Source organism: Myripristis murdjan, chromosome 5 (genome assembly GCF_902150065.1).
Source record: "Myripristis murdjan chromosome 5, fMyrMur1.1, whole genome shotgun sequence".
Taxonomy (NCBI): Eukaryota; Metazoa; Chordata; class Actinopteri; order Holocentriformes; family Holocentridae; genus Myripristis; species Myripristis murdjan.
The window spans coordinates 36,211,931-36,238,736 of NC_043984.1; the positions used below are offsets into that span (position 1 = coordinate 36,211,931).

A 26,806-nucleotide genomic window follows, 5' to 3' on the forward strand; every position below is an offset into this window, starting at 1 on the left:
CACACACACACACATATACCCAACTTAAATATTTCAGTGCATTCCCACCAGAACTCTCTGAGTCTCTAATCTGCAGGTGTGGATCAGACAAACAGAGAGAGAGAGAGAGAGAGAGAGAGAGAGAGAGAGAGAGAGAGAGAGAGAGAGAGAGAGAGAGAGAGAGAGAGAGAGAGAGAGAGAGAGAGAGAGAGGACGGATCAGCCTGCATGTCGGCTCCGTGCAAAACACTTTCCTCTTAAAGACCTTAAAGAAATAAGTCCAATTTTGGACTCGACAGCAGCTTCACCCACCGCTCAGATTTCTCACTTTCAGGCTTCACTCTCTGGCCCCTCCTCAGTTTTGAGCTCCACTCGCCTTTTTTTATGGTCTTTAGCTTCATGGTCTGATCTCTGCTCTAATTAGCCAGCTTGTTGTAAAAAAATAAATAAATAAAATAAACCCTGTGGTGCAAAGTGGATCTCTGTACATCGACAAGAAAAACAATAAAACCCTAAAACAAAGATTGAAAGTATTTACTGGCCCTGTGAGCTCAACTTAGCCCGAGTGACTGAGCTCCTTTAGCTGGGATCTTTTCCATGCAGTTAGAAAAGGAGGAGAGAACACGCTGCACACTACATGCTTTTAAAGGGGCATTACACTAAAATTGAAGTGAGGACCCTGGAGACTCAACTGACACATGTGGGATGGACAAAAAAACCAAACCAAACAAAAAACATGTTGGAATAGGTGTAGGGTGTAGAGGTGTAATCAGAGTAAGGTGAGGAGATGTAATCAGAGTAAGGTGAGGAGGTGTAATCGGAGTAAGGTGAGGATGTAATCAGAGTAAGGTGAGGATGTAATCAGAGTAAGGTGAGGAGGTGTAATCGGAGTAAGGTGAGGAGGTGTAATCAGAGTAAGGTGAGGAGGTAATCAGAGTAAGGTGAGGAGGTAATCAGAGTAAGGTGAGGAGGTAATCAGAGTAAGGTGAGGATGTAATCAGACTAAGGTGAGGAGATGTAATCAGAGTAAGGTGAGGAGGTGTAATCAGACTAAGGTGAGGAGATGTAATCAGAGTAAGGTGAGGAGGTGTAATCAGAGTAAGGTGAGGAGGTAATCAGAGTAAGGTGAGGAGGTGTAATCAGAGTAAGGTGAGGAGGTAATCAGAGTAAGGTGAGGAGATGTAATCAGAGTAAGGTGAGGAGGTGTAATCAGAGTAAGGTGAGGATGTAATCAGAGTAAGGTGAGGAAGTGTAATCAGAGTAAGGTGAGGAGATGTAATCAGAGTAAGGTGAGGAGGTAATCAGAGTAAGGTGAGGAGATGTAATCAGAGTAAGGTGAAGAGGTGTAATCAGAGTAAGGTGAGGAGGTGTAATCAGAGTAAGGTGAGGAGATGTAATCAGAGTAAGGTGAAGAGGTGTAATCAGAGTAAGGTGAGGAGGTGTAATCAGAGTAAGGTGAGGATGTAATCAGAGTGAGGTGAGGAGGTGTAATCAGAGTAAGGTGAGGAGGTGTAATCAGAGTAAGGTGAGGATGCAATCAGAGTAAGGTGAGGAGATGTAATCAGAGTAAGGTGAGGAGATGATCAGAGTAAGGTGAGGAGGTGTAATCAGAGTAAGGTGAGGATGTAATCAGAGTGAGGTGAGGAGGTGTAATCAGAGTAAGGTGAGGAGGTGTAATCAGAGTAAGGTGAGGATGCAATCAGAGTAAGGTGAGGAGATGTAATCAGATTAAGGTGAGGAGATGATCAGAGTAAGGTGAGGATGTAATCAGAGTAAGGTGAGGAGGTGTAATCAGAGTAAGGTGAGGATGTAATCAGAGTAAGGTGAGGAGGTGTAATCAGAGTAAGGTGAGGAGGTGTAATCAGAGTAAGGTGAGGATGTAATCAGAGTAAGGTGAGGAGGTGTAATCAGAGTAAGGTGAGGAGGTGTAATCAGAGTAAGGTGAGGATGCAATCAGAGTAAGGTGAGGAGGTGTAATCAGAGTAAGGTGAGGAGATGTAATCAGAGTAAGGTGAGGTGGTGTAATCAGAGTAAGGTGAGGATGTAATCAGAGTAAGGTGAGGAGATGTAATCAGAGTGAGGTGAGGAGGTGTAATCAGAGTAAGGTGAGGATGTAATAAGAGTAAGGTGAGGAGATGTAATCAGAGTGAGGTGAGGAGGTGTAATCAGAGTAAGGTGAGGATGTAATCAGAGTGAGGTGAGGAGGTGTAATCAGAGTAAGGTGAGGAGATGTAATCAGAGTAAGGTGAGGATGCAATCTGAGTAAGGTGAGGAGATGTAATCAGAGTAAGGTGAGGAGATGATCAGAGTAAGGTGAGGAGATGTAATCAGAGTAAGGTGAGGAGATGATCAGAGTAAGGTGAGGATGTAATCAGAGTAAGGTGAGGAGGTGTAATCAGAGTAAGGTGAGGAGGTGTAATCAGAGTAAGGTGAGGATGTAATCAGAGTAAGGTGAGGAGATGTAATCAGAGTAAGGTGAGGAGGTGTAATCAGAGTAAGGTGAGGATGCAATCAGAGTAAGGTGAGGAGGTGTAATCAGAGTAAGGTGAGGATGTAATCAGAGTAAGGTGAGGAGATGTAATCAGAGTAAGGTGAGGAGGTAATCAGAGTAAGGTGAGGAGGTGTAATCAGAGTAAGGTGAGGAGGTGTAATCAGAGTAAGGTGAGGATGTAATCAGAGTAAGGTGAGGAGGTGTAATCAGAGTAAGGTGAGGAGGTGTAATCAGAGTAAGGTGAGGATGCAATCAGAGTAAGGTGAGGAGGTGTAATCAGAGTAAGGTGAGGATGTAATCAGAGTAAGGTGAGGAGATGTAATCAGAGTAAGGTGAGGAGGTAATCAGAGTGAGGTGAGGAGGTGTAATCAGAGTAAGGTGAGGAGGTGTAATCAGAGTAAGGTGAGGATGTAATCAGAGTGAGGTGAGGAGGTGTAATCAGAGTAAGGTGAGGATGTAATCAGAGTAAGGTGAGGAGGTAATCAGAGTAAGGTGAGGAGGTGTAATCAGAGTAAGGTGAGGATGTAATCAGAGTAAGGTGAGGAGATGATCAGAGTAAGGTGAGGAGGTGTAATCAGAGTAAGGTGAGGATGTAATCAGAGTAAGGTGAGGAGGTGTAATCAGAGTAAGGTGAGGAGGTGTAATCGGAGTAAGGTGAGGAGGTAATCAGAGTAAGGTGAGGAGGTGATGAGCTCCTCTCGGCCTCCTGCAGCAGGAGGAGGTGTGTGTGATGAGGCATGATGTGTGTGTGATGTTGTGTGTGTGATGATGTGTGTGTGATGATGTGTGTGTGATGCTGTGTGTGTGATGATGTGTGTGTGATGATGTGTGTGTGTGATGCTGTGTGTGTGATGTTGTGTGTGTGATGTTGTGTGTGTGATGATGTGTGTGTGTGATGCTGTGTGATTTTCTGCTCCTGCTTCTCCCGTCTGTCAGTCTGACAGACACAGAGACACTCCTGCTCCCTCCCTACCTTCTCCTGGGTTTGTCATGCCTCCTCTCCTCCTCTGTCCTCCTCCTCCTCTCTCTGCTCTTTCCTGTCTCCTCTTTTCTCTCTCTCTCTCTCTCTACTCTCCTCTCCTCCCCCTCTCTCCTCTCTCTGATCTCTTCTCTCTTCCTCTCCTTTCTTTCTCCTCCCTCTCTGTTCTCTCTCCTCTCTCCTCTCCTCCCCCGCTCTCTCCTCTCTCTGATCTCTTCACTTTCTCCCTTTCCCTCTTTCTCCTCCCTCTCCTCTCTCCTTTCCTCTCTCTCTCTCCTTTCTTTCTCCTCCACTCTCTCCCCCCTCCCTCCTCTCTCCCTCCTCTCTCTCCTCTCTCTGCTCTTTCCTGTCTCCTCTTTCTCTCTCTCTCCTCTCTCCTCTCCTCTCTCACTCTCTCTCCCTCCTCTCTCTGTTCTCTTTCCTCTCTCCTCTCCTCCCCCTCTCTCTGATCTCTCCTCTCTCCTCCTCTCTCTTTCTCCTCCCTCTCCTCTCTCCTCGCTCTCCTCTTTATCTCCTCCACTCTCCCTCCTCTCCCATCCTCTCCCTCCCTCCTCTCTCTCTCTCCTCTCCTCCCCCTCTCTCCCATCTCTCTCCTCCCATCTCTCTCCTCTCTTCTTTCCTCCTCTCTCTCTCTCTCTCTCCCCCTCTCTCTCTGTTTAACTGGCCCCTCCTCCTCTGGAGGATTATCAGGCCAAACCCTGATATGTCACTGAAAGAAAAGCAATCACTTGCCCTTAATTCAGACGAGGGGACAACAGTTGGCATGGCAGGAGAGGAGGAGGAGGAGGAGGAGGGGGAGGGGGAGGACGGGGGGTGGGTGACGGGTGCCTATGTGTACAGTCGCCATGGCGACCACATATGAGAGGATAAAGGGCATTGGGGAGTGTGTGTGTGTGTGTGTGTGTGTGTGTCCATCCATGGAAAGGTTTCATGAAAAAGCAAAAGGTACATAAGAACAGACTCAAATATAAACACACAAACAAAAAAACAAACATGTATGAGATCAACAGAACACACACACACACACACACACACACACACACACACACACACACACAGACGAGGCCTGAGCTTAACCACGGAGATGCACTTCAAAGTGTTGGCGGTCTGTTTGGACCACGATGGCCACGGCGGCTTTGATGGAGCACAGCCGCCGGTTATTTGGCCCCGCCTCCTCCGCCGTTTGCACAATCACAGCAAATATATGCACAGGGAGCTGAAGGGTTTCACCGCGTGTTTGTCCCGCTCGTTTGCGATTATTAACACTGCACATGTCCCGCCTTTTGTCGTTCGCCTGTCAGAAACGTCCAATCAGGCGGGAGGCGGTTTGGATGTGGGGGTCGCTCAGACGGAGGACGACGAGTTCAAGATTTAGCAGCTGCAGCCCAAATAGCTGTGGCTAAAAAGCAGCTGCTGGGGGGTGGGGGGTGGGGGGGGTGATGGAGAGCAGACGGTCACGGCGGCCATGCTTCGCTTTGCCTCCAGTCTATTCCGACCAATTAGAGGCTTTCAGCGGAGGAACACCCGGCCGCTGACTCCACCGACGCCATAATGGCTGAAAACCCACCGGATAAAAAGGAAAAACACCCACTCTGTTCCTCCCCTGCCGAGGGTACACATCCGCCGCCACGGCCCGCAATTCAATTTGTCTCCCGGCTCGAGGCATCATCATTACCGCCCGAGGCGCGCTCATCAAACGAGACGGCTCCGCGTTCCTGACCTCCGCCGCCGCCGCCGCTGATGTTGTGCGTGCGGTTCGTTAAAACGCCGTCACCTCATTTGCTCCTCTGAGGCGTTCGGCGGCCGCGTGGAGCGAATGGCACGGCTGACACGGCTGAAACCACCCACACGCGTGCACACGCACGTGGAAATATGTACGGTGTGTACTCTCAAGTCAGCGCGTGCACCGATTGGCCGCTTTTTTTTTGCACGGAGAGGAGACGTTGGGCGTTAAATCTGCGGCTCGCTGCGTGGGCCGGACAGCAGGCCCTCGCCTAATGAGGGCAGCAACGTCTCTGCTACAAGCTGCACGTGGAGGGGTGTGTGTGTGTGTGTGTGTGTGTGTGTGTGTGTGTGTGTTCTTCAAAAGCCTCTGAACTGAGCCACGCTGGAGGTGTGAAGAGACGACCAGGCTCCAGCCAAACACCGTCTCTTAACCTGCTCTGTGACTAACTGGTTTTAAACGGGGTCACCTGCAGGTTACACACACACACACACACACACACACACACTGCATCATCCCGCTGGCAGGCCGAGGCAGATACTTGGGTGGCAAAGGGATGTTTCAACATCTCGTTTAGAGGGGGGGGGGATTTCCATGCCTGCAGCGTGGATTAAAGGATTACCTCCTGCGCTGTGAATTTGGAGTGTAAGCCTGTTCAAATGGAGTGCATGTGCTGTGTGTTACCGAGCGTCGTATCACCGTTGGAGCGACTCAGCGAGCCATCTGTGAGCACTTATGTGTGCGTTTGTAAGGGCTTTAGGTGCGACTCGCGTCACTCCGGCGCCGGAGCCTCCAGACTCGCCGCCGTCTCCGGGCCACGCGGCGCCACTTCGCCGGAGCGACCGCGCGCCTCGTCTGATTCGTCGGATTCGGATCGCCGCTAATTATCCAAAGAGGACCGGGTCTTAGGAACAACACGCATCCGGGAGTCAATATTTATTTTCAGCACCGAGAAAAGGAAAACAGTTGATTAGTTCATTCAGGAAACACTCACGCCATCAACACCTTTAATTGGCATAAATAGAAATGTGCTTGTGTTCGTCATTAACCCTATAAAGCCATTTGTATCATATATGATGCACGTTATCAAATAACACATTCTGTTTTCAGGTTATTCAATACTTGACCAAAATACTGTGGTATACCTTTGAACACTTCCCCTGTTCACCCTGGACCACTGGTGCTTCAAGTACATATCATATATCATAAACCAGAAAGGTCATGTAATAACATATATTAATTTTTTTGTTTGTTTGTTTTTTTTACATTTTGTTATAGGACTAAATAAAGGGTTCAGTTTCAAAAAATTGGAATTCTTTCATAGTTCAGGCTTTATGGGTTTAAAAGCGTGTTTGGCTGGAAAAGACCAGCTGGTTTTAGACGGGGACCGGCGGACCAGCTGATGCTCTTATCTTGTTACACTCTTATCGATTTTTTAAGAAATCCATCTCTGGATACTCCTGCACCTTTAGTTACAATGAATTTGTGATGTTCGACGCAATTCAGGAGTTTTTTTTTTTTTTTTTTTTTTTTTTTATGCCTATGTTTATCCTAGATAGTGATTTCCTTGTTACCCAGAATGCCTCTCAACAGAGCCCATAAATGGAGGCATGAGCTGTGGTTTTCTATTAAAGATGGCTGTGTAGGCATATACAGCACGGGGGGATGGGGGTGGGGTGGGGGTGTCCATGATCACAGTTATGACACTCACTAGAAACAGATGACACATTAACCATGGAGCCGATGCTGAACGCCATGATGATAAAATTATAGTTTTACAATATAGTGTTTCAATAATACTACATGTAGTTTTTTGTCTTCATCCCAATGTATTCTCTATCAGTATCAACAGGTGGCCACTCATGCTCCATACATATATGACAGTATACTGAGAAAATATAAGTTTCCCATATATGGGAATGTATAAATGAATATAGTGCAATATATTTTACATATTGAATATGTAGAATATGTGTGTGTTTGTGTGTATATAAATATATTTATTCACACATGTAGTGCACATATGTAGCATCTTCAATGTAATGCATTTTTAATATGTTTCAGTATGTTCCAATATATAGTCGTACATGGTCCATGTGTAATTGAGTGTGTCTACACACATATATATGCAAATACACATAATATTTTAGATTTTTTAAAATATTTTTACATATTGAATTATAGAATACATGTGTAATAATATGTATAATATATGTGTAATATACATATATACATTATACATACATATGCATATGTTGATTGTATACTGAATGTATTTTTCAATATATTTCCGTGTGTTTTGCTTGATAAGGGACTGAAGACGTGTCGTGGCTGAGTTATAGCAGTGTGTGATGTGAACCTTGTGTTTTCACCGGGCGGCTGCTTGTGCCTTTAACCCGGCCCTGATCCAGCGAGCCGCTCCAGACCAGGTTATCGCTGCCGCCAATTAATTCAGCGACAAAGTGCTGTGGTTAGTGTCTGTCAGCGCTGAGGCCGAGCCAGCAGGGACGCTGCACAGCTGCTGCAGCTCCACAGCGACAGAGACGGTTTTTATCCTCGCCGACGGCTGTAAATAGACACGGAGGGCACGTCGCTGTCCACGAGGAGGCCGATCTCCGCATATGTACATCCGAGTCTGTCAAACGAAAATGGCAGCCATCGAAACGGTTACTCACCCATTCAGGATTTGCGAAGCGGCCTCACAAATGCAGAGCAACAGCCAAGGCTCAGCAAACAAGACCTCGCATTATCCCTTCCCCCGCTTCTCCTTCCAGTCCTCTATTACAACAGACGGTGGCAGATTTCTCAGCTTACAGCTCATTAATTCAGAGTGGTTACACCGGAAATTGCAATTGTACATGACAAGGGGAGCAAAAGAGGAAAAAAAACAACAACCTCCGTGCTCGTTTTTCTCTCAAGCTCCAACAAGGGAGCAGGTTGACAAGTTTCATTTTGGCGGAGCGGAGCATCACCTGACAGAGCATCCAGGCGTCTGCTGTCACATGACCCACCGCCACCGAGACGAAGAGATGACACATTGCTCTCCGGGAGAGGAAGAGAGAGCTGTGGTGACGTCACGAGCAAAACGCAGGGCAGTTATTCATACAGGTTGGCTGGGATGGACAAAAGACACAAAATTCTTCATCCTCAAATAAAACAGGCGACCCATCCTAGACCCAACACGCACCCACATTCACAGACGATCAACTACAGATTCTGCAAAAATAAAGCTGCACTTTGCATTTTGGCGCCCCCAGGTGGTAGCAGAAGACAACACCTTGAATTGTTGAAATTTTTACACGGAAATCATTCCAAATGACACTTTCTCATGTGTCCATGATAGCATTTATCATGTGATTTTGGGTGTCACCGACAGTCCATGTCCACCTGGTGCTGACACACACCTTTGGCGATCAGGAAACAATGGGATTGCACCTGACTACATATAAAGTGTGTTACTTCTGACACTGATGGCTTGCTCATGGTACTGTAGATGAAAGGTCATGGGGCCACGAGTCCACCAAGCAGACTTTGAAATATACCACTGTAGAGTGGCTAGGTTCGTTTGGCGTTAACCCAACACTGTGTTCGAATTCACTGATGCACCCAAATATAGAAGCTGTTTTGTGGTGTAATTCATTAAATCACCCTAAAGCTCCTGTCCACCCTTTTCTGTGGGGCACCCAACCTTAATCCACTGCGGTCATTGAGGCTTCCATGGATGACAGGTGAATATGCATTACCTGCATCGTTTTTGCACCTACAAAGCCCCCCGGGCAGGGGCACCGCCAGGAATTTTGGGCCCCATGAAAAACATATATATGGATATATTTACTTGATGATGGTTTAATCATTTTATATTAGTTTTTACCTATTTTTTGGGGCCCCTGTCAGGCAAGGGCCCTTGGAATTGTCCTAACTTTCCCCCCATATACGGCGCCAGCTGAGGAAAAAAAATTAAATCTTAATTAAATCTTACAAACCCTGCTCTTGGATTCATAATCAGCGCCCTCAGATTATGAATCTATGCCCACGGATTTGAAAACCGTGCGGTCAGAAGGGCAAATCCGTGGCTCCATATGCACTTGAGTGTGGATACCCAACCCAAGACCGTCGGGACCTGTCGGGACCTGTCGGGACCCAACAGGTGGGCCAGGTTCAGACAAAAATTTAGACATTATGTTCAGGTTCGGGCCAGGTTTGGTCTCATTGGCATTATTTTATTGAAATTCTAGTGTAAAACAAATAAAAATGCGGTAAATGTAACCTAGCGATGGAGGACGAGTAAAATCTCAGGCTTGGGTCGAGTTTGGACACACAAATAAAAAGAGTACCTGTCGGGTTTGGATCAGGCTCGGTTACTAGGCTCTCGGGTTTAGGCAAAAATACACAACCTGATGCACACTGTAGTATGCACCTGCTGTTCGAAGGCAGAAAAAATTCCACGAAAACTGGCAGTTGCAAATTGCACGAACTTTAGTAAACCCAGTGGAATGAGTGATCAGCGGCACTCCAATCTCCTTTTATTTTGCAGTCCTGCCTTAAATGCAAACAAATACAAGAGAGAAACGCACATTGCGATGGCATAGCATTAGTCCAGTAATTTTAGGCCAAAATTGGGGTCAACCTAGGACAAATTGCAAGAGAAGCAAACTCAACTGATTTTGTATCCTCAGTTTGTCCTGAGTGAGGGGGAAAAAGTCCCAAGAAATCCCATTGGTGGAAAGTTTTGAAAATCACCTATTCATGACCACATATTACCAAAAAACACTGTTTTTAACACACAGGGGAAAGGGGTTCCAAATTTGACTTTCAGATATTACTGTAAAATTAAAAGGTTACTATATAACAGTGAATTAAAAGGTTACTATATATATAGTAACCTTTTAATTCACTGTTTAAATATCTGTTCTGGCATTTATTCCTTATATTCCTTATTAGCGCATATCAAATCAGATAATGTGTGATATGCATGTGTAAACAGAATAATTCAAAGAACTGGTAATTGACTTTTTTTTCTTGTCTTTGTGTGTGTAAACAACTTGTGAATTTTTATAGTGATATCTGAAAGTCAAATGTTGAACCCCTTTCCCCTGTGTGTTAAAAACAGTGTTTTTTGGTATTATATGGTCATTTAGAGGTGATTTTCAAAACTTTCCACCAATGGGATTTCTTGGGACTTTTTCCCCCTCACTCAGGACAAACTGAGGATCCAGAATCAGTTGAGTTTTTTTCTCTTGCAATTTGTCCTAGGTTTTTTCATAAAATGACTGGACTACATGTGCACTTCACATAACGGGCAAATTTGCATTTCCATACCGCTGCACCTGTTTGATAAATGGCAATGATGCACCTGAAAAGACGCGCAAAAGAGTTTAATGTGGACAAATCAGTGGCATCCCAGTGAGCCTCGTCATAGGGATAAAAATCTCCAAGAGAACGCAAAAAGATGTGTTTTATGATCCAATGCAATGAAGCACTGCAAAAGAAAAGAGAAGAGGGAAATGAAAGGCGGATTGAGCGGTGACAAAGCGTCGGCTGATTACCAAGGCCCTCCTCCCGTCTCTCCTCCGATTCCACCTGAACCGGCCGTCTGGACGCTGTTATTACCCCGTCGACCTGCCTCGTCTTTCACCTTCACACCTCCTCCTGTCACAGTCCCCATCCATCCCACGCCCGGCTATTATCCTCACACTGTACATACTGTAATAACTCATTTTCCATCCAGCAGCCCGCTCTCCATTGATGTAATACCTGGCTTTCACACTGAATCGTCTATGTATAGAAACTTTACCCCCCCTTCCCCCCTCACAGATGCCCACTCACTGTCTCTGTCTCCTTTGTGTTGAGAAAAGCTCCGTCACACTCTGAAACACGCCGGCTTCCCTGTGATTCAACTTTCCACCGAACCTGAAGACGTCTCGTCTACGCCTCCTCCCTCTCCTCATCGTCTCCTCTGCACATGAAGAACCTGAACGAAGCCGCTTTCTTTCACTTCAGTCCGTCTCTTGTAAGGATTTTTATCCCTTACGAACATGTCACCAGGGTTTTTCCTGCATATAAAATTACGAGGCGGCCGCCTCAGCCTAATTTCGTGCCGCCCCCGGCTCTCAAAACTCTGACGTCGGGAAAATTGTTATTTTCTGACAAGCGCCGTGGTAGATGGATGTCATTTTAACTGCAGTTGCAGCATTGCGCCGATGTGGTGGCGCTGTATCAACAAGAGTGCACTGGAAGTCGCTGCCAAAACTGCCAAAGAGGAAGAACAGAGCCGAGAAATTTTCTTTTGTGTTTCGGTTTCTTCGCTAGTGTGTGTGTTAATTGGCATCCTGGTAGTGGAAGTGAAAATGCAGCTTAGTTTGACTGCTATATGATGGTATACGACGAGCTCACACACGCTGCCGATCTGTGCGGTGTGTGTGTGTTTGCGGGGAGTATTTGCCGGCTCACGTGTGAATTAAAGGATCTCGTCAAACCAACCGACCTCTCGAATTTCCACTTTCCCAGCCATCCTCTTAGCTAGCTGTTTGTTTTTAAAACACAGTTCAGCAAGTTAAAAAAAAAACTGCCAATGGAACAAAATGATTTTTAAACAAGTGAAAGCGGTCTAAAAACAAGTTACTTTTTAGGCGACTGTGTTATTTTACCGGGATTTCCAGGCTACAGCAGTGCACTGACATAGATTGTGTAACAATAAGAAGAGTGGCCACTCCGCTTTATTTTCACTGGCTAACAGCAGCACACTGGCCTAGCTTGTCTATTCAAAGAAGAGGTATCACTTCGGCTTATTTTTCAATCTATGTTATCACATGCATACTACTGCTCATTCATTGGTAGCTGAATTGTTAGGTCTGTTTGATAAGTAATTTACATTTTTAAAATAATAATAATTTAACATATTGTTAACATAAACATACACTAACACTAAATACCGAGTGTTTGAGCAACATATCGCCTCTGTGCTACAAAAGGTCCGTGGTGATGTTGTTGGTGCTTAAGCCTCTCAGAATTGAAAACCTCATGAATCGTGCTGCTTTCTGTCACAAAACGATCTTTCCACTTTGTTCCTCCTGTTTTGTCTCTGTCTTTTTTTCCCTAATTGTTGGTGTTTATCTTTATCGTCTAATCCACGTCACATGAGTGGGAGCTCATGGGGTGTGTGTGGACCTGCGTGTGTTATGAGTGTGTGTTCTTGATGTGTGTGTACGTGTTGTGTAATAGATGGATATTTATAGGATGCATTGTTGTCAAAGTGCTATGATCTATTAATGTTAATTATTGGCATGACGCATACAAACTGTGCATACATATTTGCAGTGAAACGCTGCCTGGAGAACGCCCGTTTTCAATGCCACTTTCAGCGTTTTTAGGCGATTCTCCGTCACATTTCCCTGCTAAATTTATTTTATAAGTTTTTAATAAACTAAACAAACCAAGCAACAGATTTCCTGGATTTGGTGTAAGATGTAGTCTTGTGGTTGCCAGTCTTCTGTACGGGAATACAGTTATATCAACGTGTCAAAGTGAATTTGGAAATGATTTATTGATGTCAAAATGCTCCAAGTAGCATTTTCAAGATCTGATGGGTCACAAATATAATTCTAAAATAATTTAAAGTGAAGGTTCATGCTTTGTTGATGCCCGTCGCCTTGGTAAGTAATCAAATAGTCTTTTTCAAAAACTTTTCACACTGTTATTTTTGTTTCTGAGAAGGTGGGAAACGCGCCATCGCAGCATTTTCCAGCGATGTGAATTTAATGTGAATTTAAATCAATTGCTACTAAAATCTCTCAGCATATCGCATTAAAGTAACAGGAAGAACAAGCAACAGAAGTTCAGAGGGGAGAGGAGAGAGAGGAAGAGTTTTAATGGGTTTCTGTGTGTGTGTGTGTGTGTGTGTGTGTGTGTGGAGGCGTTTGTTGAAGGTGACATTTGGTTTGAGTTTGTTGCTTTCAACGAAAAACAAGGTGCCAAAGATTTCCAAGGCAATCCCAGAGCATAAAAAATAAATTAAGATAAAAAGTCGTCCTGCATGATGAATTCAAAAGGACATTAAAACAACTGCAACATGTTTTAGCCATGCTGTGGCCTTAATTAGGCACTAATAATAATAAAAAATGATGATAACAACAGCAGTATTTGAATGGACTTTTTGAATGGAGAGTTACTCTTCACTGATTTGTCTAATTTCCGAGGTTTGTGGGCTTTCTGGTATTTTTCTGCCTGACCTTCATACCCCTGCAGTGCCTGGACAGACTTTGTGATTGTTTGAATGTCCTTGAGGAACGAGGGACAGAGTCGGATTCAAATGCGGCTTTGAACTCCAACGATTTGAGTATTTTCTGAAATGCAAAAAGTCCATTAAGAGCCTGGAGTGGCAGACGCTGAAGCAGAGAGTATTTCCACCTCTGGACGTCCAGTGGTTCATTTCCTATGGGTAGCATTTCCTGTTAGCTTAGCATAAAGACTTGAAATCTATGGGGATTGTTAGCCTGGCTCTGTCAAAGTGGCAAAATAAACCTTACAGCAGCTCTGAAGCTGTCTGATGTACACAGCGGATCATGGGGATTTGAAATGCATGTCTTGGATCTTTTTTTTTTTTTTTTGGGGGGAGTTGCTGTGAGGTTTATTTTTTCACTTTGGCAGAGCTAGGCTAACAACTCCCATTGATTTCAAGTCTTTATGCTAAGCTAACACGAGATGCTACCCTTAAGAGCTATCCCACAGGACGTCCGGTGGTGAAAATGGTGTCCAACATCTGGTCTCAGTCTGGGGAAGTCAGAACGAGGGTATTTTGCCCAAAACACTGGAGTATTCCTTTAAGCAATTTGAGGTTTGCATCCCAAAACTGGATGTAAAAAAAAAAGATCTAAGATGACAACAGGAGGTCAGACCAACACACTCATTACACACACATTCCCAAACTGCACAGGGCCAACCGGTGTGTTGTGTGCGCCGCAGCGAGGAACTGACCTGGCAGGCGTTGTAGAGCAGCTGGTGCTCGAACTTCTTGATGCCCAGGATCTGCTGGAACATCTCGTAGAGCTGGTCCTTGCTGAGGATGAGCTCGGAGGCGGCGCTGGCCGTCATCCTCTGCTGGTGCTTCCTGGGATCCTCCTCGCCTCGGTAGATGGTGTCGAACTTGGCCATCCAGGAGCTCAGCACCGTCTCTTTGCTCAGGCCGTCGATCTCCGGGAGGCTGCGCACGCGCTTCTCGATGTGCTTCTTGAAAACCTCCCGCGAGTCGCTGGCCGAGCAGCCGCCGCTCTGCACCATCCGGCACACGCGGTCGCTTTTCAGGAACACCTGAGGGCAAAGCATTGATCTGTCAATCAACTCATTCGTTTTGAATAAGATCACAAATAATTGACTGACAGGGGCTTTGAGGCCAACAGCGACACTGATTCTCTTCGACTGAAAATGTCATTGAATTCGAGACTTATTCACCATAATTTTTTATTCCCATTTTTAGGATAAAAATTTAGAGAAGCGGAAGGGAATAAAACTAGAAAAACAGAATAAACCAGATTAAAACTCAGTGAGCAGATGTTAGAGATTAATTAAGATTCAAGATTCACGATTTTTATTTGTCACATGCATGAATGTACAAGTACAGCAGCAGTGAAATACGATGGCAACAACTCCAGCACTGTGCACGTAAAAATAAGATTAAAATAAAATATGGACATTAAGTGTGCATTAAAAATGATGATAACAACAGGAACAGGAATGGAATAGGAATGGACTTGACAAAAAAAAGACTAGAGAATAAAAGGTGGGGAAAGTTTTTATTTAAATAATTATTAGATATCTCGTGATTTTAAGGAGAGGCTGAAAACATTCCTATATGGCTGATTCTCCAACATGTTTCAGTATTTTTGGCTGGTTTTATTTTTTTATCCATATTTTATAAATGGGAGGTAGGCTTAATTGCAAAAAGAGAATATGACATCCGTCAAAGAACAAATCTGCATTATACCAATAAATTAATAAAGTTGAAAACTGCCTGTGTAGTTATTAAGCAGCAACCAGGTTCCAGCGTTCAACCTGTGTTTCCACGGAGGGGAGAAACGTGTGAAAAGTGCATTGTGGGAAACAACGGCACTTGGACAGCTGCATGTTGTCCTGACAGTGGGATGGAACCAGCAGCCTGCTGTTTAGCTTGATTTCCATGGCACCGCTCTGTTCCATCTGTCACGCCGTTATTTCTCTCCAGGCCTCCGCAAAACCCCGGCCCATGCCAACGGGGCTGGAGTGAAAAACAAACAGTAGTCTCTTCTGAGTGACTGCATGGAGCTGGACTGTGTGACTGCGTTAGTCCATGTATTTCTCCTGGCTCATGTTCAGCGATGCAGATGTGAATAAACAGCTGGATAAACTACGAGCTGCAGATCGTATCGGCCGTCATGCAGCTTGTTTTTAAAACATTTTCTCACAGGTGGCTTGTATTTCCAACAGAACTGAATGACCACAGAAATATTAAAGGGATATTATAGGAATACTACAGGCAGCAGTGTGTGTCTGTGATCGCGACTTGTCACTTTGATCATGAAGGCGACTCTACAGAGCATTTAGACTACAATGTTTTCTAGAATTTAGTATTTATAGTGTTTAGTTTTGAGAAATCTTACAGAGGCACAAATCCGTCTGCTGGTTCAGCACCACGGACAGCGGCATGGCTGCTGCTGTTTCAAAGTAACACAGTAAAAATACTTTGTTATTGTACTTAAGTACTTTGTCTTTTTGTACTACTACTACTTTTTGTACTTATACCTTGAACACCACCGTTACTTGCCACTTATTACAATACATATACATATATACATACATATATACATACAGATAGATAGATAGATAGATAGATGTAAATAAAGACAGAGACAGAGACATCTATAGATATAAAGCTACCTGTATTTTTGATATTTTTGATACTTATTTCAGGAAAATTACTTTTTATGCTGAAGTACATTTAACAAACATTTAACATGCTTTTATTCAAGTAATTTAATAAATTTGTTTAGCTGATTTTCACTTTGACCTACGTGATAGTTTAGGTATCTTTACTTTTACTCAAGCAAGACGTTTGGATCTTTCTCACAACATTGGATTTCTTTCATTTTAATCATTTTCAACTTCAGTCGTTTACTTAAATTTTCAGCCGTGACCTAAAATGTATCTGGAAACTGGAAAAATATTTCATAATACAGAGCAACACTTATACTTTCTTTTGAAAAAAACTGTGCTATGACTTTATGTCCTGAAGACTGTGAAAACAGAGAATAAACTCTTTTCCTCCAAATAAAAGCACGCACAGCTGGGTTTAGATGAATCTACGCTCCACTGCCTCCCTGGTTATGTAACACCACTGGTCCACATTAACGTATTAGCCGTTTAATTCACTTATCACAGGAAGCACAGGGTGGTAACGGGGTGAAATCAGAAGTAATGGCCTGTAGCACCTCCTCAGAGACACTAGAAAATAATTGAAAAACTGCAAAACTTTTCTGCACTCGTATGAAAACCTACGCTCACCTTCCAGCCTCGCAGCATCGAGCCCAGACTGTTTTCATCTAATCTGGACCATCAATCACAACCCTGACGGAAGTACCAGATTAATAACCCAATTAACTTTTTCCATTAACTTTGCCATTAAAGGTCTGTTGAGTAATCTATGACCTCTATTGGACCAGAGGGAACTGCAGCCACATGGGCAGAAGTTTTCTCCTCCTACACACACACACACACACATACACACACACACACACACACACACACACACACACACACACACACACACACACACACATATGTCTCCCCTGGTCATATTTATGTCATCTTGGCTGAGCCGGCATTGTCAGGAAAGACGAGACAGATATGGGGGAGGAAAACATCCCAGTTCAGTCCAAACTGGAAGACATGTGCCCTAAACAAAATGTCCAACAGATCTGACATCTTTAGATATTGGAAATATTAGGGGTGGGGGGAAAATCTATTAAATCAAGTATTGCAATCCTTTTTTATGACTTTCTTTTATAACTGAATCAATTTAAAGTAAAGATATTGGTAGCGTTTGAAACATGATGGTGTTGGTACCAAACAAGGAGACTAAAGCTCAACAACATTTTGGCGAGGGAAAAACTAACATGGCCATTTCCAGCGGGGTCCCTCGACCTCTGACCTCCAGATGTGTGAATGTAAATGGGTTCTCTGGGCAGCCACGGCTCTCCCCTTTGCAGACACGCCCACCTTCTGCTAATCCCATGCAGTTTGGGCCCCAAAGCCTGCAGTCCACGTGTGTTCTTGTGGCCTGTTGTAAAATGGTGTGTGTGTGCAGACTGGGGCCTAAACAGTCTTGGAGCTGCATCAGTTGCTTTGACTGGAAAGCTGAGACTCTTGTGGATTCAATGAGCCACATTTGATTCCTGTGTGATGATGTTGGCCCCCATAGCAGCCATTTCACTGCAGGCAGAGACTTTTGTCACACTGGACGTCGCTGTAGAAAATGACCTCTAGTGACCTCTAGGAGAATCACAGCCTCATCAAACTTTACAGACACAAACTAGAGGAGGATTCAGAAAACTAAAATGTCAATTGCAATACATATCAATAGGCACCCAGGTATCCTGATAGTATCAAATCAAAAGATAAACATATCATCTCAGCTCAAGTAACTATGATTTTTCAACACTGCTGTCGATTCATATTTAATCTTAAATCCTAAATTAGATATGAACAAAATGAAATATGTGCAGCGATTCAGATATTCAGCACCGAGGCCTGCAGTGGGAGTGAGCCAAAGTGAAAGCAAAGTGTAACAGATGAGACATAAAAAAAAAAAAAAACATAAATAGACCCCAAATGAATCCCTCTTCAAATGATGCATGTATGCAAACATGATTAGACATAAAAATATATATATTTTATTCACTCCTCAGTGCATTTCTTGCTAATAGGAGAGCTAGACAACCTATACAATATGTTCTCAGGCGCTCACGCTGATGAGTGTTTACCCGACAGACGTCCTCGACATACATTAACGTCTGTTGTTTTTGGATCAAGTCGCATTTTCACTCATCAGAGAGCCGGGGCAGAGTGACGCCGAGCTGCGGAGGGGAGGGGGCGCACAAGCTGTGAGCGCTGAACCATAAACTCATGTCATCCAGACTCTGCTTTCCGAGCCCTATCTGACCCTTTGTCTGTTTATCCCTCCATCTTTCTCTTCCTCTTCCCCTCCGCCTCCCTCTGTCTTCATCCCCGCTGACGGCTTTAGCTTTTAATTGAATTGGATATCCAGCAGCACCAGCTTCGTCTAGGTGTTAAATATCACACCTTCCTCATTGGTTTTGGTCGTGCTGTCACATTGACGCCCATTGATTTTGACTTGAAGCCGCAACATCCATTTTTTTTTTACATTAAAGCTCTCCTTTTCCACTTTAATCCAGCCTGCTCTCTTCTCTCTTGGTGGAGAGATGAACGTCTAATCTTTGTTGCATATTTTGGTTGTGCTGTTGTTCCCTGTGGTAAACTCAGAGCATTTTAAATAAACTCTGTAGCTCAAACATTTCACTCTGTGTGCTGGATGAGCTGTCCTCCCTGCAGCTTTCCTTCCTGCCGCTGTCTCCGTCACGTCTCCTTTGAAAATGTAAATTTGAATCTCAATGGGACTTTACCTGGTTAAATAAAGGTTAAAGAAAACGTTGGTGGAGAGGCAGCCGGTTGTAATACTGAAAAAACTCCGGTCCGGCTCTAAAATTGCCTGTGACAGAGCGGGATCGATAGCAATACAAGTGAACTGTGGTATTTTGGTATCGCTCTCGAAAGGAGCAGGAACCTGAGACAAACCAAAGGAATTAAAACAGAGGCCAAGTTGGTCGTTTTTCTTCAAGACAGGAAAGTGCAAAGTGGTTTAACATTTATTATCTGGACTATTTAAACATGTAGGAGAGGACCACACACACACACACACACACACACACACACACTTCTCATCTTATTCTCTTTTCATTTTTCTCCCATTTGCAAACAGAAACAACATCTCCCAGCAATTTATACACATATAAATTTAGTGTAGTACACATTATTGTAATTATCCAATGGGAGGCCTTGAAATGTCCTCCAAAGCCGTAAATCAATTGTTTTTGGAGATGCTGTCCTTGGGCATCTGTTCACAAACGGAAGGCAAAAAGAGAAGAAAAAGACAAGTCTGTGTCTTTTATGAGATTTAACGCATTAAAGGTCCATTTTAGCATCAAGTGTTTGGGGTGGAGGTGCATCTTTTCCTTTGATCTACACAACTTCCAGCAGGGAAACCCCGTCTAGCTCTCCCAACTACATCTACACCCTCGTGTGCATCACTCAGAGAGCCAGGCCATGCTCAGAGCTCAGACGATAAAAGCAAAGTTCTTGGCTGGTTCTTGAAGTGTTTCCATTACACAGCTAACAGGGCTAATGTAGTGTGTTGTTGTTGTTGCTGAGCTGCCGTGCTGTAATGGCAGGATGCCTCTAAAGTTGTTCCTCTCTGCTAATGGTGGCTAAGTTTAGCCGACTGAGTCACCAAAAGCTAATGAGTCGATGACTTACATTCGGTGCAGTTTCATGTCGTGCTCTCTGGATGAACTGCGTGCACAGAGAGCCGAGCCGAGCCGACACGGGCGCACAGGAAGCCCCGTCGCCCAGCGGCTCCATTTACAGTCATCATGGCTTTTGGCTAAAGTCTTGCTAATTGGTCCAAGTGGTTTCTTTTGCAAATGCAGAGTGATCCCCAGCCTTGATACACAACTCTGTTTTCCACCGACGATTCTCCCTACAAGAGCCAGAGAGCGTGCTATTTCTGACTCAGACGCCCCACTGTGCCTCCTGGTGGCGCTAGAGGGTAGGTTTTGGATTCACCCAAACCGCCAGATTTCATCGTCAAGCCAACATGAACATTGTCACCAAATTTCATGGCAATGCAAAAACGTTTTGATATATTAGTGTGCAGTATTAACAATTTAACCTGTTGGTGGCGCTAGAGGGAAAAATCATGGGATCACCAAAATGGCTAGGTTTCATCCTCTGGGCAACATGAACGTTGTCACCAAATCTCATGGAAATGCACTGAACAGATCTGGAGACAGAGCTCAGAGAGGGCCGACCCTCGCTCCCCAGCAGAGCTCCTGGGCACCAGTGCATCAAAAATGTAATTAAAGACTCAGATACGTCAAATCTGTCAAACCCAGTCAAAGATGTCTGACTGATGCCGCTTGTCTGCCTTTACCTGAGGGGAAGGAGGGCGGGGCTAACCATAGATATCTATAATAAAGGCTAGATGTCTTACGGCGGAGTCTGTAACGTCATCACCGGGCGGCCATCTTACCACAGGCAAGCTCTCTGGCAGAATCTATGGTAACAGACGGAAGGTGTGTGATCTGCACAAACGTAAATACTCTTATCTCGCTGAAATCTTGACGGATTTACAAACGGTTTGGTTTCTTACAAACGTTATTAACGTGGCTACAATTCTGGATGTTTGACTGGAAGTGTAACAAAATTATTAATTAAATACAGTATTATAGCTACATCTCTGATGTTTATAACAAACCACGCCGTTTGAAAATCTGTAGAAAATTGAGCAAGTTATGGTTATTAAAAAGTACATGCACCACTACCACACAATGTTATGGGTGAGCGAGCTGACTGTGGCAAGATGGCCGCCATGTGCGGACGTGCAACTCCATTGGCCGGCAGCGGCCACGAGACATCTAGCCTTTATTATAGATATCTATGGGGCTAACGACATACTTCCTGTATTGTTAGAAGTTGTGTATAAAAAGTGGAAAAATGTTTAACCGCCTCATACATGAATGGTCACATATCGTCTGTATGTGTTTATTTTGCTACTATATGATATGGAACATTATGTTTAACCTGTATGTGAACTTGAAAAACTAATGATTTTTGGATTTTTGGAATTGCATATTACAGTCCGCAGTACAGAATGATATGGCCTATCATGACTCTAATATCATCATAGATGCTTAAAGGAATATTCCAACATTTTGGAGAAAATCCCCTTTTCCTGGGCCAGCCTCAGAGAAGACGTTGGACACCATTTTCACCTCTGGACGTCCAGTGGCTCAGTTCCTATGGGTAGCATTTCCTGTTAGCTTAGCATAAAGACTGGAAGTCTATGGGAGCTATTAGCCACCACTGAAGGTACAGGTATCTACTGCAGATCACAGCAACAGATGGAAGGATAAAGGTGTTGAGCGGTTTTAGTTCCACCATCTAACTTCTCCTCAAACCATTTTTTTTTAAATGTGTAAATCAGACAGCTTCAGAGCTGCTGTAAGGTTGATTTTTTCACTTTGACGGAGCCAGGCTAATGACTCCTATAGACGTCAAGTCTTTATGCTAAGCTAACATGAAATGCTACCCATAGGAGCTAAACCACTGGACATCCAGAGGTGGAAATGGTGTCCAACATCTGGTCTCAGTCTGGGGAAGTCGGGAAAAGGGGATTTTGCCCAAAACGTTGGAATATTCCTTTAAGCAATTTGACGTTTGTATCCCAAAACTGGATGTAAAAAAAAGACCTAAGATGACAACAAAGAGTCAGACCAACACACTCATTACACACACATTCCCAAACTGCACAGGGCCAACCGGTGTGTGGGGAAGTCGGGAAAAGGGGATTTTGCCAAAAATGTTGAAATATTCCTTTAAGCATGTACTGTATGTGTCCTGCATCTCTCTCTCTTGCTCAGTTTCCTCTGACATGATCACTAAGCCGTGACATCGCTGGCCTTGTCATTACTGGCTGCTTATAATGTTGGTGATTCAGAATCTGAAGCTTATTCTTCTGCTGAAGCCCCTGACAGTCAGTCTGGATGTTTCCATCAGTGAAAATAATTTATTTTTTATTCTCCAAAGCTTCTAGAAACATCTTGAGGTGCAGTCAGGACTACAACTACCCAGGCCAGCCGGCTCGCCGTGCGCGGCCTTGTCCTGCACATCACATTTATTCCCCGGCTCCGTTCTGGGTGGATCACAGCAGCAGGATCTCGTGGGAGCACATTACTGAGGCTGCCCCGAGGAGCTGGCGCATGTTCCACATCGTCTATCAGACCCGAGACAAGTCATCTCCGCTGAGGTCGGGAGACTCTTCTTCTCTCATTATTAGTTTTTCGGCCGGGACAGATTCGATTTAACCGAGAGGAGACTCGGCGTGGTCAAAGTTAACAGCATGCAAATAATGGCTCTCGTTCATCCGACATGGAGGTTTGTGGGCTTTTCTGTCTGAGGGCTTCACTTTGAAACACACAGAATCATCATGTGGTCCTTTATTAAGCCTGCTGGGAAGTCATCTTTTTTCTCCTGGCTGCACAAACAGAGAAGGTCAGAGAGGTCCCTGGAGTTGGATGTAATTCAGCATCTTCAGCAGGATGGAGACGGACGTACAGACTAGGGTTCAGCCACTACTGGATATCAAAGGCTGATACCAGTACTGTATATTCTTTGCCTACATATAATGTCTTTAAGTTTTATTTTTCAGGGTGCAACAGCTTCTAAGAAAAAAAATTCTCTCCAGACCACGAAAAATAAAAAGGGGACAAGTGGAACAAACCTCAACCTTCAAATATCTAGGAGCAGAAAAAAGCTCAACATCGCCTCTTCCTACTGAAAAAAAACAACAACTTTTAATGTGAAAATAAGCACCTAATCCACACGCCGTCCTCCTGAACATGAGCGAGGACCTGTCTACAGCGAGTAACGATACTTCATTGAATTTTAAAACATTTGCCTTTTTCTGTTCAGCTCTGTGGGACCCGAGCTGGAAACATCACAGAGAAGAGTTCACTTTTCTATTTCCAAGATCACAGAAATGGATTTCCACATCCACGTCTGCTCTCCCCACTGTGAACAACATGGAGGTTCAGTGCCGTTTCCAGCCAACAGCAGAGCTTTAGGGGCTAGGTAGATCTGCAACTACAGGTTTGAATACGTTTCATATATGCAATGGTTTCGACTTTGGCATCATTAGATTCAGCAGAAAACACTGAGCGTTTTTGCTGAGTAACATAATTATGTTTGTTTAAAAATGTGGGAGCAAAGACGCACGTAATGAGCTTGTAGAGCTGTGGGGAGTATGATCTGTGTCGTCTAAAGCAAAGGCAGGGGCGAATCTAGACAAATATTCATATGGTGGCAAGAGGGTGGCATGGAGATTTTAAGGGGTGGCAGAAATATATATGCTAATTTCATACCAAACGATCCCATATATCAATATTTGCTTGGAAAACCCCCAAATGAGGATATTTTAACTCAAAAACATTCCATTATTGTGGTACATGAGTAAAGCATTGAATAGAAAACCAAAAGGTGGCATTAGAAATATATATTTTGATTTATTTATTTATTTATTTATCAACCCCTTAAATAGTAGGAGTGTCATCTTTTGCTGAATTTACTTGCACTCGGACATTTGAGTCTCGTAACAGCGAGTTTCCGAACAGCCACAATTAAAAAATAAATAAATAAACTGTCTGAAATTGGGGTGGCAACTAGGGTGGCAAGGCATTTTTCTAGGGGGGCAGCTGCCACCCCCTGCCACCCCCTAGAACCGCCTATGAGCAAAGGTCAGATTGCTTTGACCCTGCCACCATGAGAGTCAACAGAAAATGCTGATTTTTGGTTATAATCTGTGTATGTTCATTTCAAATTGCAGGTGTGAATAGTGAAAAAAATGTACAGTTTGGTATTTAATGTCAAAAACTGGGACATTTTAGAGCTTTACAGATATTTGTCGGGATTCAGGACATCATGTTTGAAACCGGAACAATCCTTAATGTTTGGTCACACACCAGACGTCCCGGCAAAGTGACTTTTTAACCCAAAGGTGTACAGGTGTAACAATGGGATGAAAATTTTTAATTGAAAGTATTTTAAGCTTTAACCTGATCACTTTGTTTAACAGTTTTAGACCAAAAAGCGCAAACAAAATCAGCCTGGGCTCACAGAAATACGTGAAATGAGCCCGACTCTCTTACAGTATTACATGGTGGTGGAATGAAACGGGTTAAATTTACATGCCTCCACCACGAAAACAGAGCAAGACGGCTGAATGGCAGGTGTGTTTGTTTACTGTTTACAATGTTAGCTTGCTAAAGTCAGCTTGTTTATTCCCCTACTTTGTTTCCCTTGGTAATGTTAGCTTGCTAATATTAGCCATGACCTTTGACCTAACTTCACCCAAGTAGTTTTGTTGCCTAAAACTCCACTGACTTGCTAACGTTTGCTGGTGGTGGAATATAATTTTAATCTGTGGTGGTGAGACGTAATTTGTCCCAGTTGACTTTCCATTGTTTTCATAAAGTTAACCCATTTCATGCCATCACCATGTAATACTTTGTTTAAAAAAAAAAAAAAAAAAAAAAAAAAAAAAAAAAGTCGTGGTCATTTCATGTAGTTCTGTGAGATCGAGTTGGGAAAAAAAAGTGAAAATGCATAAATAAAAAGCTGAAATGAAATAAAATGCTAACAGCCGAGCGTGCACGTGGCGGCTCTCACCTCGTAGTAGCTCTGCACCGCGTTGATGAAGGCCTCGTCAGCCACGATCTGCGTTTCTCCGCCGAGGAAAGCCTGGAAACGCTCCTTCACCGTCTGCAGCTGCTGCTTGCTGATCTGAGGAGGAGGAAGAGGAGAGGAAGAGGAAGAAGAGACAAGAGTGAAGAAACAGTTTTTTTTTTCTTCTTCTTCTCCTAAGATGATATAACGGGAAGCTGCAAAGGCGTCACTGGGAATATTTGAAGATCTGAAGTTTCAGCGACACACTTTGAGTATGTGGAGGAAAGAAAAAAAAATCCCTTCTGGTTCCTTTTCTGCTCTTCCATGATAATCTGTAATTAGAGTCGAATATTTTTGAGCCTGCACAAATGATAATGTAGCTGATAACGGATTAAAAAATGTATAAATATGTTTCTCTAAATGGTTCAAAGAAGTAATAAACCAAATGTTATAAATTACATCACTTTCATATATTTACCATCACATATGACTTAAAATGGGCTATAATCTATTTTTAACTGACTCCAGCTTCCAGCAGTCCTCTTATTCTTAAATTTAGTTTAGTGTTCAGTATTATCATTATTATTGTTACAAAGATCTTACAGCCTTTATGAAGTGATCACTGTCGGTTAAAGTAGAAATTATGTTAAGTTATTACATTATCCACCAATACAAGACAAGTATATTTGCACTTATTGCTGATTCTAATGTGAATCAAGCATCTGATTCTTATTCTGCGGTTGCGCTCATTGAAATTCAGTGGAGATGAAGGGGGCCGACTAAATGCCTCACATCTAAAATGTAAATCTCTCCACAGAGCGGCCGGTGGCTCGGAGCCCAGTTACAACTTGATGTGGATTCAGATTTTTTCCAGAGGATGGACTGATCTCGTCCGACACGGTGAGAGTACCTACTCCACATCTCCAAATGTGAAACACGAGCATCGCCTCCATCAGTCTTTACCCTCTGGACGGAAAAAGCAACACTAGAGGTGACAGAGCTCGAGGGTTTGACTGAGTGACGGAGCCGTCTGATGATCACACTCGGGTCGGAGAGCAGAGGTTGTTCGGTCGGTAACACCTGAAGTCCAAACCTGAGCTGACCCGGAGCAGAGAGGCTGCAGAGGGCCGGGTCAGGACTGAAACACATGACGGAGACGCTCACCGGGCTGCAGCTTGTGTTTGGTTTCTTTACACTGCAAAAACGCAAAATCTTACCAAGATTATTTGTCTTATTTCAAGTCAAAAATGTCTTATTACTAGTCAAAATATCTCATTACACTTAAAATATGACATGATCACCTCAGAAGTAACTTGTTTTTAGACAATTGTCTCTTGTTTCAAGTGAAAATTTGCTTGAAACAAGTGAAAATTTGCTTGTTTCATTGGCAAAATTTGTTTCTTGTTTCTAGCTAATTTTCACTTATTTCAAGTGAATTTTTTTACTTTTTCCACTGGAAAATTTTGCCAATGAAACAAGCAAATTTTCACTTGTTTCAGGTGAATTTTCACTTGAAACAAGTGAAAATTGTCTAAAAACAAGTTACTTCTGAGGTGATCATGTCTTATTTTAAGTGTAATGAGATATTTTGACTAGAAATAAGACGTTTTTGACTTGAAATAAGACAAATAATCTTGGTAAGATTTTGCGTTTTTGCAGTGTAGCTTCACACCGACTGAAACAAACACCACATGACTCACACACAGTTCTCTTAGCAGACAGAGTTTTGATCAGCATCATCATCATCCTGCCAGGTTACAGACGCTGCTAAAACAAATCTGATTCCACTTCCAGATTCTTCTCTGTCTGACTGACTTTCTCTTCTCCATCTCTCTTCTCAAACCGACTCCTTCAAACTCCTCCAAATCAAACGACGACATAAGTCTTCTGTTCTGACCCTCTAATACCAAACACAGGAGCGTCTCTGAAGGCTCATTCATGCTCGATGTTATATCCAGATAAGGACGGAGTGTGTCTGTCCATACTCTGCATTCATTTTGTCCCTGTCTGTGCAGGTTTTCAGGACCAAACGGAGCAGCAGCACCACAAATCATGGGGGGGTGTCGCCTGTAGGTGAGGAGAGGCCGGTC

At 43.6% G+C, this 26,806-nt stretch overlaps 1 protein-coding gene across 12 annotated transcripts in view; it reads right to left on the bottom strand.

Annotated features, from left to right (window-relative positions):
• Positions 1-26,806, bottom strand: part of cadpsa (Ca2+-dependent activator protein for secretion a) — a 206,870-nt gene that overhangs the window by 136,057 nt on the left and 44,007 nt on the right. For all 12 annotated transcript variants that reach the window (XM_030052526.1, XM_030052528.1, XM_030052529.1 and 9 more), the window contains exons 2-3: positions 24,720-24,833; positions 14,145-14,477 (exon numbers count right to left, since the gene is read on the bottom strand). In XM_030052526.1, the coding sequence (XP_029908386.1) occupies positions 14,145-14,477; positions 24,720-24,833 (447 nt within the window). The remainder of the gene's footprint in view (positions 1-14,144; positions 14,478-24,719; positions 24,834-26,806) is intronic.